Source organism: Suncus etruscus, chromosome 12 (genome assembly GCF_024139225.1).
Source record: "Suncus etruscus isolate mSunEtr1 chromosome 12, mSunEtr1.pri.cur, whole genome shotgun sequence".
In the NCBI taxonomy this organism is placed as follows: domain Eukaryota; kingdom Metazoa; phylum Chordata; class Mammalia; order Eulipotyphla; family Soricidae; genus Suncus; species Suncus etruscus.
In genome coordinates, this window is record NC_064859.1 from 102,358,060 (window position 1) to 102,375,566 (window position 17,507).

The 17,507-nt window shown below is 54.5% G+C and overlaps 1 protein-coding gene across 1 annotated transcript in view; it reads left to right on the forward strand.

Moving 5' to 3' along the window:
- Window positions 1-12,944: 12,944 nt before the first annotated feature.
- TMEM178A (transmembrane protein 178A) overlaps window positions 12,945-17,507 on the forward strand; it is a 40,115-nt gene continuing 35,552 nt past the window's right edge. The window contains 1 exon segment of the mRNA XM_049784706.1: window positions 12,945-13,344. Coding sequence (XP_049640663.1) covers window positions 12,945-13,344 — 400 coding nt within the window.

Consider the following 17,507-nt stretch of genomic DNA (forward strand, 5'->3'; position numbering starts at 1 on the left):
ACCCTTGTTTTTATCCCCCAGAATCAGGTACCACCCCAATGGTGGGATCAGATACCACCCAATGGTGGATGCAGAATCAGGTACCACCCTAGGGTGGGGGCAGAATGCCAGGTCACACCCTAGGGTAGGGCACAGTCACCGGATCAGGGTAGGGTCAGTAACATAATAATCCCCAAAATATTTACATATGCAACAGACAAGCAAAGATAGAGACAGAAGAAGACACAAGGAGATAGAGACAGGGACACAGAGAGACACAGACAGACAGAGAGACAGAAAGACACAGAGACAGAGCAAGAGAGGAAGAGAGAGAGAGAGAGAGAGACAGACAGACAGACAGACAGAGAAAAGAAAATGTCTGCCATTGAGGCAGGCAGTGGGGAAGGCAGGAGGGAAACTGGGAACACTGGTGGTAGAAAATGTGCCCTGATGAAGGTGTTGGCCATTGTATGACTGAAACTGAATCACAAACCACTTTGTAATTGTGAATCTCATGGTGATTCAATTAAAAATGTATTTATTAAAAACAACAACAAACATAAATGAGTCAATGCAATGCAGGAGAGAAAAGACAAGGAAGGCATTTGCCTTGCATGCAGAAGATGCAGGTTTGATTCCAGGGACCACATTTGATTCCCTGAGCTCAGAACCAGTGAGCCCTGAGCACAGAGCCTGGCTTCCAGGCCCCTCCATGGACTCCTGCTTCATGGCAGAGGCTTGGCGGGCAGCTGGGTCCTGGCCCCAATCTAGCCCCTTCCTGGAGCGGAGAGACCGACCACCCTATGTCCACCAGGCCCTGCAGCTGGGACAAGTCACAGAGGCCCCCCAAGAATCACTTGTGACAGGTTCCCTCGATTTCCGGTCACTCAGTCCTGCAAACAGGTCCATGGCACTTAGGTTAGAGCCACCAGGACTTGAACAGTGTGAAAGCAGCATGGAGCCGAGCCAACTTTCCTTTGCACTTCCTTAAAAGGACCCTCACCCCAACCCCCCAGAACCCCACTTGATGAGTCCTGGTTGGTGGGAGGAAGGTCAAGCTCAAGCAGGTACCCCCTCCGACCACACCCACTTTGTTTGGACCTGGGGCGGCATCAAACATCTCTGGAATTGACTCTCAGGGTGAGGGACTGTTGGTCCCTGGGTCCCTGTGTCTCGCATCCTTCCGTGGAATCCACTAATCTCCCCCCAGAACCTTTCTGGTAGGGGAAAGACACACATTTATGTATTTTCAAAAACCTTCTTAATTTCTGCTCTGTAGGAATAAACTGCGCCCGGGGGATCGCAGCGCCAGACTTGGGGAAGGGAACCTGGGAGCGTGCCACTTTCTGTTAATTACAGATAAGCACTGCAGAGTTTTTATAGGAAACCAATTTCGCTGGGGGCCTCGGGAGAGCTGTGTGCACACAGAAACATTTCAATTTAGGGGAACCATCATGCCAAACCCCAAGTCTAATCCTAAGAGGTGAATCGCAGAGGGCCGAGAAAGTTGGGCACCTGAACATAAACAGTGAATATAGCTGGATAGCCGGAAGCACCTTCAAGGGAAGAAGTCATGGACAGCTCCTAGGGCTACAGGGGGTTGTGGCATTTCTCAGGAATTGGGGTTCAGATGTGTGGCTGGGATTATGGGACTCAAGAAAAACTGTGGTTGTGAGGTTCTCCCAGACAGAGCTAGGCAGTGGGAGCACGTGGCCCCCAGCTACTGAGGGACGGGTGCTCCCCAACTCCATCTGTGGACCCCACTGGTTTCAGTGTTGAGCAGGGAAGTGGCCTTTTTACTGATTCCTGAGGCTCATTCGTGGGATGGTCCTGGGATCGTTCCAGCCACCTGGGCTGGTGTCTGCAGAGCTGCTGAGGTGTATGCCAGACAGCTGGCAGGAGAGGGCACGGGGACACAGAAGCACACACAAAAATGCAGGTGGGGTTGCCAACCCACTCCGGCATCCCCTGGTTTTATCTTCCAGTTCTGGCTTGGACGAACCTTTGCAAAAACTGTAAGGGAGCCGGAGCAATAGCACAAAGGGGAAGGCATTTGCATGGCACATTGAAAACCCAGGTTTGATCCCCGGAATCCAATATGCTCCCTTGACCTTCACCAGGAGTGATTCCTGAGTGCAGAGGCAGGAGTAAGCCCTGAGTATCCCCTGGTGTGGCCTCAACCACTCCCCTCAAGAACAGGAACAAAAAGAAACGGAGTCAACCCATCACTGGTTGCTATGTGGCTGCCATTGAGGAGATAGACAAAGCATGTCCACCTTGGGCTGTGATCCTCACAGTGCCCAGCCCCATTGATGCTGGCAGCATGACCATAGGACCATGTAAAGCCTAGAGCAGAAGGGACTCCATCTTGTCGACCCAATGTTAAGTTTCCATTTAAGGGCCAAGTTTCTATCCCAGCAATAATGACAGACCCCAATGCCCTATAAACCATAACATACCACCCTGGACATCTAGCCATAAAAGGGCATGATGAGGAGCTCAAGCCAGGAGCAATTTCTGAGCTCATAGCCACTGGGTGTGGCCCAAAAACCTGAAAAGAAAACAAAGAGAACATAATGAAACACCCAAGATAACAGTCAATCAACTTCAAGGTAAAGACTTCCTGCTTTTAGCCCTATATAACCTGGCTTTCGGTCCCCTGGGGAGAGAGGGTAGTCTCCTGCGAAGGTGGCCCTGTCCAGTCAGTTTATAGCTTGTTGGTTGACGGAATAAAGCTTTGCTTTGCTTTATTTCAATTGAGTGGTCTCATCCTTCAATTCCAGACCCTAACAATCCTTGCAGTGCCTGTCCCATGGTTGCTGACAGTATGACTGCAGGACCATGTCCTATGTGCAGCTAGATGGCTGACCTGACCTCCGGCCACTGAGCCCCAGAAAGAACTTTGCCAGCAAACTCCTACAGGGTAGGAGCATCCCCAGGGACCTGGCTGGCCCAATTTTCTATGCCCAGGGGCAGGACCTTGTCAGAGGAAATTTATGGGCTGCTTGGGGGAAGGAGGAAGAGCACCAAGAGCTGAGCAGGAGTGGGCAGGTGCTTCGGTGCGCAGGCACGAGCCCATCTGCCTCATCCATCAGTCGGCTGCCATCTGGCGCCATCAGGAGCACAGCGGGATGGCCTGGCATGGCTTGACAGTGTTTTCCAGCCAAGTCACCACATGCCCTCGAGCTCCTTTCCCCCCACTGTACCCCAGAGCCAGAACCCCGCAGAGAGGGCCAGGATCCTCCAAATTCTGGAGCTGGAAGAAAGAAATACCTCCGAGAGGCTTGTTTGGGGAGGTATTTATTTTTTTTTAGTTTAATCTTTGTTTTTTGGTTTGGTTTCTGGGCCTCACCTAGAACTGCTCAGCAGTTACTCCTGGCTCTGCACTCAGGAATTACTCCTGGCAGGCTCTGGGGATCCTATGGGATGCCAGAGATCAGACCCAGGGCAGCCACCTACAAGACAAATGTCCTTCCCACTGTGCTGTCAGTCCGGCCCCTAGAGATGGTCTTTAACCTCCCACTTCTGATACAAACACCTGCTTCTCTCGCCCGATTTCTGTGTGCCCTTGTCTGTCCTAAGGCCTCACCTTTCCGGGGCTCATTCAGAACTTCTGTTTCCACCTCACTGGCCAAGTCTCTGGGTCCTCAGATCCAAAAAGCCCAGAGCTGCAGGGACTCTGCCAGCTGTGCTCCCACTGGCAAAGCCGGGGACTCAGGAGGCCATCCCAGGGGAGGGTGTGATCAGGGCTCAGGCGTTTGGGTTCCTGGGAAAGGGAGAAACACATGGAGAGCAAAGGAAGAGGCCACCACAAGCCGCAGCCGCTGGAGCAGAAAGCCCGGCTGGCCAGGGCCACTCTCTCTGGCATCCTGGGCACTCAGTGTCCAGAATTACTTGCCAACCCAGCAGCAACACAGGGCCACATGGTGGGGAACCAGGGTATCCGGCCAGTTCTGAGGGGCACAGCACTAATGATTTGCTCCAGAGCAGGGCTGGTCCACTCTCAGTTCCACCCACGATCACTTCCAAGGTCCAAGTCACAGCCAAGGTGAAGTCTGCTCATGGGGCTGGTTTGCGTCCCAGAGTGGCACTCTCAGCATGCGTGGCACCATTTTCAGCACAGTGTGTGATTTTCTCATTAAAATTTTGTTTGTTTTTTGGGCCACACCTGGCAGTGCTCAGGGGTTCTTCTGGCTCTGTGTTCAGGGGACCATATGGGATGCTAGGGATTGAACCCAGGTCAAATGCATCCAAGGCAAATGTCCTTCCTGCTGTGCTATAGCTCCAAAGTGAAGTCATTTAATTATTAAATAGTGATTACAAGGTTGTTTATAATAGGTTTTTTTTTTTTTTTGGGAGGCCACACCCAACAGCACTTGGGTGTTTCTCCTGGCTCTGAGCTCAGAAATCACTCCTCGCTTGGGGACCATATGGGACACCGGGAATCAAACCTGGGTCTATACTGGGTCGATGGCGTGCAAAACAAATGCCTCACCGCTGTGCTATCTCTCTGGTCCCTCACTTATTTTTCTGATAGTTTTTTCCACCCTCCTCTTTGCCCTTTCCCCTGCTTGCCTCTGGGACATTTTTCTTCTTCTTCTTCTTCTTCTTCTTCTTCTTCTTCTTCTTCTTCTTCTTCTTCTTCTTCTTCTTCTTCTTCTTCTTCTTCTTCTTCTTCTTCTTCTCTCTTTCTCTCTCTCTCTCATTCTCTCTCTTTCCCTTTTTTTTTTCCTTTTAGACACTGTGATTTGCACTATTGTTCCTGAAAGGGTATCATGCATAGCACCCTCCTCTCAGCACTCAGATATTTTTAGAGTGGTCATTTCCAACTCATTATCATAAGGTCTCTTCTCTGCCATTACTACACTCACTGCTCTTTGTGACAGGCTTTCTACCATAGACTGGTCCTCCTGGCCTCATCCCTATTGTCTCTGGATATTGTTATCATACGATCTGTTTTTATATCCCACAAATGAGTATGATTATTTTATGTCTGTCTCTCTCCCTCTGACTCCTTTCATTCAGCATAATACTCTCCATATCCATCCATGGGTAAGCTAATTTTGTGGCTTCATTTTTTTTTTTTTTTTTGGTCTTTGGTTTTTAGTTTTGGGTCACACCCGGCAGTGCTCAGGGGCTCCTCCTGGCTCTATGCTCAGAAATTGCTCCCAGCAGACTCAGGGGGACCATATGGGATGCCGGGATTCGAACCACCATCCTTCTGCATGCAAGGCAAATGTCCTACCTCCATTCTGTCTGTCTGGCCTGTGACTTCATTTTTCTTCCTAACAGTTGTGTAGTATTTCACTGTGTAAATGTACCACAGTTTCTTTATCCACTCATCTGTTTTCGGGCTCTTGGCTAGTTTCTGGCTACATGAATAGCTTTTCTGCATTGTTGTTTTTGCTTTCCTATGATTTATCAACATTTTATGAAGACAGGTGGTAGCGATGTGGCCCTTGTGCTGGGCAAATAAAGGAGCAGAAAGCTTGAGGGGGGCCCTCAAGAGAGCATGGGAGGGCCTGGAGAGATAGCACAGCGGCATTTGCCTTGCAAGCAGCCGATCCAGGACCTAAGGTGGTTGGTTCGAATCCCGGTGTCCCATATGGTCCCCTGTGCCTGCCAGGAGCTATTTCTGAGCAGACAGCCACGAGTAACCCCTGAGCACCGCTGGGTGTGGCCCAAAAACCAAAAAAAAAAAAAAAAAAAAAAAAGAGAGCATGGGAGTTTCCTTATGAGACTGGACATGCTTCATGGGGAGTGAGTGTGCACAGGAAAGAGGAAAACTTAAGACTGAGGGCTGACCTTGTGCTCTTGGGGTAGGTCCTGGAGATGAGCAGGAACCAGGGGAGGCTGGGAAGTGGGGTTCGAGGCTGAGTGGTGGGGCTCACTTCCCTGATTGCTCAGCCTTAGTAGAAGACTAGTGCTGTGGTTAGGGAGGGGAGGTGGCGGGACCCTGAGAGAATTTTTTTGAGGGATGTCAGGGGTATTGTTTGACTGGAAGGGGGGCCAGAGAGAGCAGGAGAGGAAAGTAGGAACTGTGGGTTTAATCACCTTCCAGCCTTGCCATAAGAGGCAGGGGAAAAGATGGCTGGGGTGGAAATGGCACGGGGCAGGGTGGATTGAAGATATGAGGATGAGGATGAAGATGAGGATGAAGAAGAGGAAGGAGGATTGCTTGAGGGGACTTGCAGGAGGGGTGGGAAAATTGACCAGAAGGGCTGGAGGTGAGGCAGGTCTGCAGACCCCCGGGGTGGCCTCTCCACCAGTGTGACAGAACTGGGGACCGGGGAAATAACAGCAGCAAATTCACCACTGGCCTCTCCCCTGCTCTGTGGAGCTGATGCGCTCAGAGCAGGGAGAGCTGGAGATGGAGACAGCCAGAGGCCAGCGCAGGGCTGGGCCTGACTTGATGTGACAGGCACGGGAGGTGGCCGAGCCCTGGGGACAGAGGAGACAGCGGGGATAACGTGACAGCGTGTCTGCAGAGCAGAGAGCCCTGAGCCAGGCCACCAACAGCTGGGCCCCCACCCCGGCCACATCAGTGTGGGAGGACCTCAGACTCACCGGCTCCCCAGCACTTCCACCCACGGACCAGGCCTGCGCCTCTATCAGAGTGGGGATCCCAGTTAGCGATGAGGCATGAGTCGTTCCTCAGGAGGGCAGGTGGGAAGTGGGGGTGTTGTGAGGGCAGCTGTGGCCCAGACTGTGTTGCCTTGGAGTTTCTGTCTCCGTGCGGAAGGTTGGGGCGAGGAAACACTGGAAACTCACAGGGGCCACGTCCTGAGCTGCTGTGAACCAGATTGGACACCTTTGCACCCCCAATTCTTCTCCCTAGCCCACATGGTCCATTCCCTCTCTCCGGTGAAGTAACTGGTGAGCCCCCTGTTACCAGCCTTCCCCCAGGAGAGTGGGGCTGAGGGGTGCAGGTTGCTGGAAGTGGGCTTCTTCTCCTCCTTTTTTACCATATGAGTTTCCAACGCGCCCAAAAGGAAACAGCTGAATCCAGGAATGTGCAAAAGAGGGTTGACACCCAGCACTGCCTAACGCGAATCCTAGCAGCACCGTCTATTTCGGGGTGGTGCGGTGCTTGTCGGTTCCAGACATCCCGTTTCTGACAATGCTACCCACCTGCCATGCATGTGGGCGAGGCCCGAGGCAGGGCTGACGCTCAGGATTGCTGTGAGCTATGCCCTGGTAGAGCCGGGACTCAGCTGGGAACGACCCTCTCATGCCCACCCCATCACACACACACACACACACACACACACACACACACACACACACACACACACACACACACACACACACACACACACACACACACACACACAGTCTCTGGTCTTTCCTTCCTCCTGCCTCAGAGCCCCTGGGAACCTGTGAGGCCTGTTTGTTTGTTTATGGTTTTGGGTCCATACCCAGCTGCGCTCAGGGATTACTCCTGGTTTTTTATTCAGAAATTGCTCCTGGCAGGCTCTGGGGACCATATGAGATGCTGGGGATCAAGCCCGGGTCCGTCCTGGGCCAGCCACGTGCAAGGCAAACGCCCTACCACTGTGCTATCACTCTATTATTTATTTTTGTATATTTTTCTCCCTCTCAGCCAGCAGCATCTGACACACTCACGACCATGGGGTGCTCAAGAGATGCCGAGAAATTACAGGGAAATTGCGCCCAAAGAACAATTTGGAGTTAACATCAGCTGCCTCAGTCTCTTATTGAACGCGACACTTGGAGCTTAGCTGTTTGCAGAAGCGACGTGCCTGAGGTCGACAACATGAGCAGACTGTCGCCTCCCCTCAGTGTCGGGAACAGGCTCTGAGCAGGCCCCTGAACGCCCCTCAATAGCCGCCAGGGCTTCATTGGGTTGAATCAACTGCATCCTCCACATTGGATGGGGCCCCAGTGTTTGAAATGAAGAGAGATTGCGTTTAGTCCTCAGCAGTGAGGTGTGTGTGTTGGGTGGGGGGAGCATTTTACCGTCTTCCTGGTTAGCTCAGCGGAGCTATGTCATACATCACTGCCAAGGCCCGCCATAAATGGAGATTGCTGTGTGCGCACCTTGGCATAAGGAAATATTCTCTACAGAACCTCCTGACCATATAGAAATTTGTGAGGAAGGCCAGAAAGCAGCAAGATATTAGGATAAGTGTGTGGAAGTTTTTGGCATCCTAAATATTTCAGCATGGCCGGTCCATTGGCTGAAAATGTGTCAGTGCTATGGGAGCTGTGAATAGCCAAGAGCTCCTGAGTGGGTAATGGTGTGGCTAAAGCCAACCTGGTTGCAGAATGGTAAAGGCAAAACCTTGAGGCTGACCCAGGCCTGGGCCCCCAGGGGTAGGCTGCCGGGAGTCAGTGATCTCCAGGGATGCTTTGCCCTTGGCCAGAAGGATGGTCTTAGGAAGATGGAGGTGGCGGTCAGTGTGGTTCTTGGCTGTGTCTGTCTAGATCCCAGATTTGGAAGCTTCCACCTTCAGTGCCGCTACAAGAGAAGAAATTTCTGTCTGCGTTGTCACAGAGCTGACATGTTTTCATGATGGGGACACGTGACACAGGAGGGTGACAGGTCACACGTGTTTGAGGTCGATGCCTTTGGTGCCAGTATCTGGGATAACTCTGTGTATGTGTGTGTATGTCTGTGTGTGTATGTCTGTCTCTGTGTGTGTGTGTGTGTGTGTGTGGCATCAGGATGCAAAGGAGGAAACAGCAGTAGCATTGCAGCTGTGAGAGAGAAAGAGAGACAAGTGAGAGAGAAGCAGACGAAGGATAAGAGACATTTCTAGAGACACTCCTGCCACTTTGAGACTGTGAAAAATGTCCTAAAATTCAGGGTCAGACTTGGACAACTTGTCAGCATTCCAGGGGAGGAAGATGTAGGGAGGCTGCTGGACCCTGGTTCTTGGCATCTTGGATGCACTGATGCCAGAACATGGTCTCTAGTTCTGTCCTGTAAGCAGTGGTTCTTGTTTTCTGAACTCTGGCAAGGGAAGGAGGGTTGGAGATGGCAGCAGGGATGGGAGACTAGAAGGCACCTTAGCCATCACATGACCACCAGGAGACCCTACTGGGCTCCGTGGTTCCAACTGTCCTTCACATCTTCTGACTCCAGCTGGACTCAGGTCTCCATGTCTGCCCAGAATCCTCTCATTTATTTTCGCTTCTGAGGCTCTTCCTCCTCCAAGGGTTGTCTTGCCATCATAAAAGCATGTCAGCTCTGTGACTACACAACACAGACAGAAATTTCTCCTCTTTTTTTTTTTTTTTTTTTTTGGTTTTTGGGCCACACCCGTTTGACGCTCAGGGGTTACTTCTGGCTATGTGCTCAGAAATCGCCCCTGGCTTGGGGGGACCATATGGGACACCGGGGGATCGAACCGCGGTCCTTCCTTGGCTAGCGCTTGCAAGGCAGACACCTTACCTCCAGCGCCACCTACCCGGCCCCGAAATTTCTCCTCTTATGGCGGCATTGAAGGAGGAAGCTTCCAAATCTGGGGGCTGGACAGACACAGTCAAGTACCACGTTGGCCGTCACCTCCAGCTGCCCAAGAGCATCCTTCCGGCCAACGGCAAAGCATCCCTGGAGATCACATGACTCCGGGGCAAGTCTCATGGTTTGCTTTTACCCATGACAACCAGGGGACTGTTCCCCACTCTACCCACACCCCCAGGTTGCCTGCCTATAATTTTTGCCCCCAAAGTGACTCCATTAGCTCTGCCTTCTTCACTCCTCTAGCCAAGGATGGGTGAGATTTCATTGTTGGGAACAATGTTCCTGTTTCAGGAACAGGGACAGAGCAGTGGGCAGCAAAATCAGGGCCCACATCTGTCGTCACCTCCCCGCCGAGGTTCCCCAACACTGGCCGGCAGAGGCGGCGTGCGCATTCCAGGCTGCCAGCCCGAATTTGTAACGTATGACAGCTTTTTATGAAACACTGTCAAGGGTGATCTATCATCCGATAACCTTTGGATCATGTGCAGAGACTGTTCTTAAACGGAGCCATAAATGAACCTCCAGGAAGATGCTGCTTTCCGAGAAAGGGGGTGGATCAAAGGGCTCTGGCCAGGAGAGCCAGGCAGGGCATGAGATGCTTTTAAGTCCGGCACAAGTGCCTGGAAAAGAGGCCGTTTTCTGCTGGTGCAGGGAGAGAGAGAGAGAGAGAGAGAGAGAGAGAGAGAGAGAGAGAGAGAGAGAGAGAGAGAGAGAGAGAGAGAGAGAGAGAGAGAGAGAGAGAGAGAGAGAAAGAGAGAGTGTTGTATGTTTTGTGTGTGTGTGTGTGTGTGTGTGTGTGTGTGTGTGTGTGTGTGTGTGAGAGTAAAGAGACAGAGAGAGACAGAGAGAGAGAGTCACGGACTCTGAAAGGAGCCACAATGGTTATTTCTTCTAGCCTCCCCCATGCTTATCAAAAATTAAAAGAGCTGTTGGTCGTGATGGTTGAGGATACGCCAAGGGTTTAACTGCCCCTGGGATCCTCCATGTTTGTAATGACAGGATCTCAGGAGGCATTCGGTAAAAAGAAAGCACACAGGACCTCACTCGCAGACTCTGTTCTCCGAGAACCCACTGGCACTGGGACTGACACAGATGACGACGACAGAGTATGAATAAAAGAAAGCTAGCTCGTAAGTCTCATCGTTTTGGTCTCAATCCAGATAAGACTCCTTTGATGAGCTTAGCGTTGCGTCTTTAAGGGGAGGCTCGGAGGTGAGTGGAGCTCCGAAATGATCTTTCTTTGTCTTCCTTAATTAGATCGGAGCTTGCCCAGAGATGCCACTGGAGGGAGAACATCCAAAGCACATTCACACCTGTCAGGTCAGCAGGAAGGCCCCCTCCACGCCCCGGGGTCCAAGGAGGCCCAGGGCATAGCCTGGGCGACGTTTCAGTGCAACCTTGACACACTTGGTCCCTCCGGTGACACCAGGGGTGGGGAGAGTAAACGCCAGTCTGGCAGATGCAGGCGTTGACTTGGGGGTGTCAGAGGCACTGATGGGCCCCGTGATGTGGGACCCTAATGAGTCCTGTGACAGGGGCAGCTAGGGACACGAGGGAGCTATGGGTTCTGGGGAAAGACGCAGGATGGGGCTAGAGCTTCCTCTCCCCTCTTTCCCGTGAGGGGTGGTGGTCACCCTCTCTTTGCTCTGCAGAATGCCAGGCTGCCTGGAGTCTCTGCTCAGGCTGAAGACCTTCCTCTGTCCAGCAGGAAACTCGAGGCCCTGGAATCAGCAAAGCCTTTCAGAGGGACCCCTGGGGAGCAGGGACGGGTCCCTGGCTCTGAAGTTCCAGGAGCCCAGACTGCATTCCAGGACGAAGGAGTTGGAGTGGGCAGGACCCGAGAAGGCTGTGAAGGCTTTGACCGAGGATGGGGGTTTTGGGGACTCCAGACCTAGAGGTCGATGACCCTACTGGTCAGCGGGGGAGAAAATTGGCTGGAGTGACTCGGATCCACTGGGCCAAGTGACAGCGTGGGTCAGAGGGGTGTGTGTGTGTGTCTGTGTGTGTGTGTGTGTGTGTCTGTGTGTGTCTGTGTGTGTGTCTGTGTGTCTGTGTGTGGACAGCTTGGAGGTCCGAGCTGGAGCCAGTGGAGAGGAGGGAGGCGCACAGGCAGTTGGGGGGTAAGGGGGTGGAGCCGCCGGGCTGGATATAAAGACCCCGGCTAAGGCTGTGAGAAACAGGGGACGCGGGGGAAGGGAGAGTTGGAGAAAAGTCTGGGCGAGCCTGGTGGGGATGTGGGGGTCTGCGTGAGGTCCGGAGCCTCCCGCGCGCGAGCCGTTTTAGGGTTCAGGGGTCCGTCCGTGGCGCTTCCAGCCGGGCCAGGGTTGGTGGAGGGGTCCCGAGACGCGAGCGAGCGAACCGGGCCAGGTTTAGGGGCTCCAGGGAGGCGTGCCCGAACCTGGACAGTGTCGGGGAGTCTAGGGGCGCGCGCAGGGCCTGGTAGGGATTCGGGGTCCCGTTTGCGCGCGAGCCAGGTGGGGTGCGGGGATCTGAGCGGGGTCTCCAGATTAAAGAGTCTGGGCAGGTTCTTTCCATCCTGGCCAGTGTCCGGGGTTCGGGGGAGAGGTCTCCAGGCCCGCGCAAGCCAAGGGGTTCTGGGGTCCGCGCGGGGTCTCCAGGCGCGCTCCAGCCTAGCCAGTGTCCGGGGATCGGGGGTCTCCAGGAGCGCGCGCAGGGCCGGGCCAGGATTAAGGGGTCCGGGAAGGCTCTCCCCATCCTGTCCGGTGTGCGAGGCTTGGGGGATCTCCAGACACGCACGAGCCGGAGGGGTGAGGGGGTCCTCAGGCGCGCTGCAGCCTAGCCAGTGTCGGGGAATCGGGGGTCTCCAGGAGCGTGCGTAGGGTCGGGCCAAGATTAAGGGGGCCCGGGGGTGGCGAGCCCCATCCTGTCCAGTGTCCGAGGCTTGGGTGGGTGGGTGGGGGGTCTCCAGGCGCACGCGTGCTAGAGGGTCCGGGGATCCGACCCTGAGGGGTCTCCAGGCACGGGGGCAGGGCCGGGCCAGGATTAAGGGGGTCTGGGCGGCTCTTCCCAGCTGGCCAGTCAGTGCCCGGGGACTGGGGGGATCTCCAGGAGCGCGCGTAGGGCCGGACCAAGATTAGGGGGTCCGGGGAGGCGCGCCCCAGCTGGTCAGTGCCCGGGACTGGGGGGGGGGCTGAGAGGGTCCGGCCGTGAGTGGTCCCCAGGCTCTCCAAGGGCCGGACCAGGATTAAGGGGGTCTGGGAGGCGCGCCCCAGCTGGCCAGTGCCCTGGGACCGGGGGGTCTCCAGGCGCGCGCGAGCCTTTGGGCGCGGGGTCCGGAGGCGCACAGCGACCCGATCCCGTCCGATCGCGCCGGCGCCGGGGTGCGGGGTGCGGGGTGCGGGCGGCGGCCTTGCGCCTCGGGCGGGTGCGGGGCCCCGCGTGGAGCGGAGGCGGGGCGCGGGGCGCGGGGCGCGGGGCTGGAGACGCGCATTGTGTCTGGCGGCGCGGGGCGCGGATGGCGCGGCGGGCTCCGGTGTCGGGGCTGAGCCTGGGCCTGGGCCTGGGCGCGCTGGCGCTGCTGCTCGCGGCCATCGGCACCGACCACTGGTACGAGACCGACCCCCGGCGCCACAAGCAGCGCTGCGAGCGCCCCCGGGCCGGCCGCGACCCCCCGGACCAGCGCAGCCGCCTGATGCCGCTGTCGCACCTGCCGCTGCGGGACGCGCCCGCGCCCCCGGCCCGGGCCCGAGGCCCCCAACCCCTGCCCGGGGACCCCGAGGCGTGGCGCGCGCGCCTGGGGCTCGGCGGGCTGGACGCGGGGTGCGGGCGGCCCCTCTTCGCCACCTACGCGGGCCTCTGGAGGAAGTGCTACTTCTTGGGCATCGACCGGGACCTGGACGCCCTGGTCCTCCAAGGTGAGCGCAGGGCACCCCTGGGCCGGCCCGCCCCTCTCCATGCGCTCCCCTTGCTCTCGAGGCTCCATCTCCTCCCCCCAGTCTCCCAGGGCCTCCTGTCCTCTCTGCCCCCCACTTGCAGGCTTGCCTGTGTGTGTCTCTCCTCGTCCCCTGGCCAGCACCCCGCTGGTCCCACCTGCTCTTCATTTCCAGAAATGCCCCCACAGAAAAGTGGCAAGCTCTGGGGGTAACAGGGGACTGAGGTTGGAAGCCCAGCTGCCTGGGCTCAGGGGACGCGCTTAGGAGAGCTGAGGACCCATGTCCAGAAATGCCCCCCCCCCCCAAAAAAAAAGTGGCAAGCCCCCGGGGATAACAGGGGACTGAGGTTGGAAGCCCAGCTGCCTGGGCTCAGGGGACGCGCTTAGGAAAGCTGAGCACCCATGTCCAGAAATGCCCCCCAAAAGTGGCAAGCTCCAGGGATAACAGGGGACTGAGGTTGGGATCCGAGCTGAGGTTGGAAGCCCAGCTGTCTGGGCTCAGGGGGCGCTTCGGAAAACTGAGGATTCCCCCACCCCACCCTCAAGGGCATGTTGGTTTTGCTTCAGACATCAGATGAAGGCCACTGCTAGGTTGGATGGAGGAGTCTTAGCATCCTCAGGGAGGAAGGACCCCAGTTCAAGGCATCCCAGGAGTGTCCTGATTTGCCCCGAGTTCTGCATGCTCTTCCCCCCCCGCCGAGTGTGTGTGTGTGTGTGTGTGTGTGTGTGTGTGTGTGTGTGATTCTGGCTGAGTTCTGGGGTCCCCGCGTGCTGCGGCCAATGCTTGGGTACCCCGATACCTCAACACAGACCCGGGTGTTCTTCTGTTTATGGGAAAACATCCGCTGTGACATTCCTATTGGCGAAGCTTCTTGGCAACTTTCAGAACTGTGTGCTCAGAAACAAAACAAAACACAACAAAATGCTCCATTCCTTTGGAGTCATTATTGAGCGAGACAGAGAGAGAGAGAGAGAGAGAGAGAGAGAGAGAGAGAGAGAGAGAGAGAGAGAGAGAAATAGAGAGAGGTCTTACATATTCATCTTTTTGGAAAGGGAAGGAGCGGGTGCCGGGCAGTGTGGGCAGGAAGGGGTTAAGAAGGTCTGGGCCTGCCACTTGGCATGCTTCCTTTCTCCAACATGTCAACTTTCTCCTTTCTGGGCACACTCAGCTGGGCACTGCTCTCTGGATCTGTGTGGAGGGTCTCCAGGCTTGGGGTGCTGGAGGCTCAGATCCACCTGCCTCTTTCTCTTTCTTCCCTGAGACCTCGCTTCCCACCCCGGTTCCCCTTCAGGGAGATGCTGCATAATTCATCACTGTAGTAGCTGCGTGTAGGAATGCCTGCCCAGGCTGCACCGGTCGTCATTGGTCAGACACGGCAGTTTTGAAAGCTAAGCAGTGTGGTCTGTCTGCATTCCCTGCACTTTCTCGGTCACCACTAGCTGCCGGCCTGCAAGTTGCTGTTAGAATAAATGCCCGAATTTGCAGGGCAGGGGTCAAACCAAAGTGGAAGATGCCCACAACAGCCTATGCCTGGAAATGCCCTGACCAGCTGAGTGGACGGACGTCCAGCTTGGGGCAACTCCAGACTCAGCAGAACTAGTCCGGGGGCTGAAACCCAGCTCTGTTCCGTGTTCTGGAAGAAGGTTGACAGCCAGGGGTTCTGTTAAGACAGAATTTGCAAACTAGTTAGAAGGATGGCATTGTGTGTGTTTTCCGTGCAAAGCGTCTCAGATTTGACGGTGTTTTTTCTTCTCATCCCTTGTGCGAAATGTGAGGAAGTTCTGGGTGTAACCAGAGGACCCAGCCCTGCTATGTCCTGAATGAACCCTGCCCCCTGGGTTGTCACGGGTGGTCTCTGGCTTGGAGCTACAGGAAGGCTGGCTGCCTCTGTGAACATTCGGGCTTCAGCACTGGACAGTGTGCGTTTAGTTTCCTGGGGAGGTAATGAGTTGACAGGAATATACAAGGCTTTGGAAGAAACGACAGATACTAGAACATTGTGAGCCAATAATTTGTTGTCCAGGAGACTACCCCAGGTTCCTTCTCCGGGATGGTGCTTGGGCCAGTGGCATCAATTTTCCTTCCTTCCCCTCCCTGTGAATGAGTCCAGTGAATGGACCCAAGGAATAGCTTGAAGGTGCTCAGGAACCTGCGAATCGTTTGAGCAGATTCTGGCATTCTATGGGGAAACTATAATGGCTTTTTTTTTTTTGTTTGCTTCTGACATCAGTGACGATGGGTATCAACTTCAGAAGTGACTCATCTACAACAAGGAATCAATGTCATCTCTTATTAAAAAGCGTGAAAAGGAACTCTTTATTATTATTTTTCTATTTTCTCTGAAATGTTTTGTTTACAAACCCTGGAGCTTTGAATTTGTTATTTTGAGATGAAGACGAGTCAGCTCCAATGAGGAGGAACAGACGGGGGATTAGAACTATCTGACAGCTTTAGGGGAGTTTTCAGAAGAAAAGGGGTCAGCCGGGCATCTGTGAATTTGTGGGGTGGCAAGCAGGGGCTGGCTGGGCCTTCTAGAGAGGAGGCTGGTCATTGGGGAGGAAGGAAGATGTTCTCTCCCTGGAATCCTGTTTTCTCTTACTGGACACCAGGCCGGTGTTGGTGAGAGACGTGGGGGCGCTCAGAACCTTGGCGCAGCCAATGAGCGGCGTGTTCAGAAACACAATGTGTGAGTCTGTTTAAGCGGAACTGCACGAGCTGGAAAAGCACCACTTTCTGTGAAATGAGAACGTGAGAAAGGAGACGGTTGCTTCTCACCCTGATTGGGCGCATCTTGCCCTGGAGGCCCCTGAAAGACTGGGCCAGATCTGAAGGGAGGATGTTGAACACAGTAGGAGGCACGGGCTTTTTGTTTTGTTTTGGAGCAGCTCTGCACTTAGAAATTGCTCCTGGCAGGCTCAGGGGACCATATGGGATGAGGGGAATCAAACGCTGGTCCTCCCAGGTCTGCGTGTGCAAGGCAAACACCCTGCCACTGTGCAATCGCTCTTAATAAGCGTTAGAAACCGAGACCAGAACCCTTCCCCAGCTCAGTACCAATGCCACTGTCTTCCCTGCAGATCGACCCAAGACTTGTGCCTTACGGACCCAGCCCCATTCCATTCTTGGGGTGATATAGGTGGTCACAATGCTTTAGGGGAAACAGGTATTTCTGTGTTTTTTTTTTGGTTTTTGGGCCACACCCGTTTGACGCTCAGGGGTTACTCCTGGCTATGCGCTCAGAAATCGCCCCTGGCTTGGGGGGGACCATATGGGACACCGGGGGATCGAACCGAGGTCCATCCTACGCTAGCGCTCGTAAGGCAGACACCTTACCTCTAGCGCCACCTTCCCGGCCCCTATTTCTGTGGTTTCCTATTCAGGGAGGGGAGGCCTCTTGGCATCCACACATCCAAGGCTTCGGAGGACGATTTCGGCTGTAGGTAGGACTTCTTCGTTTGAGGCCTGGGATGTATATCTTCCTGGATGGGCTTCTTGTAACCAACTGCTGGTGTGGTGGTATTGCTACTGGTTAGAGCAAGGGTGACCTCCATTTGGATCCTGAAGTCACCCCGCGTCTAGAAGCAGGAAGAACTGAAGATTGAGGGGGCAGGGTGAAAAGTGTGTGCGAGATGGGGTGGTATCTCAGTGTAAAATCACTCCATGCGCCATATCTGCACCCCCAGGTGAACGAGTCAGAATCAGGGCCTCGCGTGAACTAATCCAAACCAGGTTGAGGGTGAAACACATGTAATCTGGCAGTCTTCTTCCACGTATGGAGCTTGCTGCCTGCTAGAACTACTGTTTTTTATTGAATACAGAGACCACCCCAAGGTGGGACAGCTATCCTGAGCCTGTCTGGCCCAGGTTTACATGGAAAACAGTCTTTGTTTTGGGTGAAACCGAGTTGTAAACAGATACAAAGAAACCAGGGATGATCTTGGTTTTGGGAAAAATAAGGTGTAACCCAACACCTCAGCACCCCAGAGATGGGCATAGGGTAGAGTGTGGTATTAACACATGATGATGACACAGAAGCAGTGAGGCTGTAGGTGGATTCAAGGTGATGATGTTGGATGAGCCCAGGAAATGAGAGGGGATTCATTCATTCATTCATTCACTCACTCACTATTATTCATTCATTCATG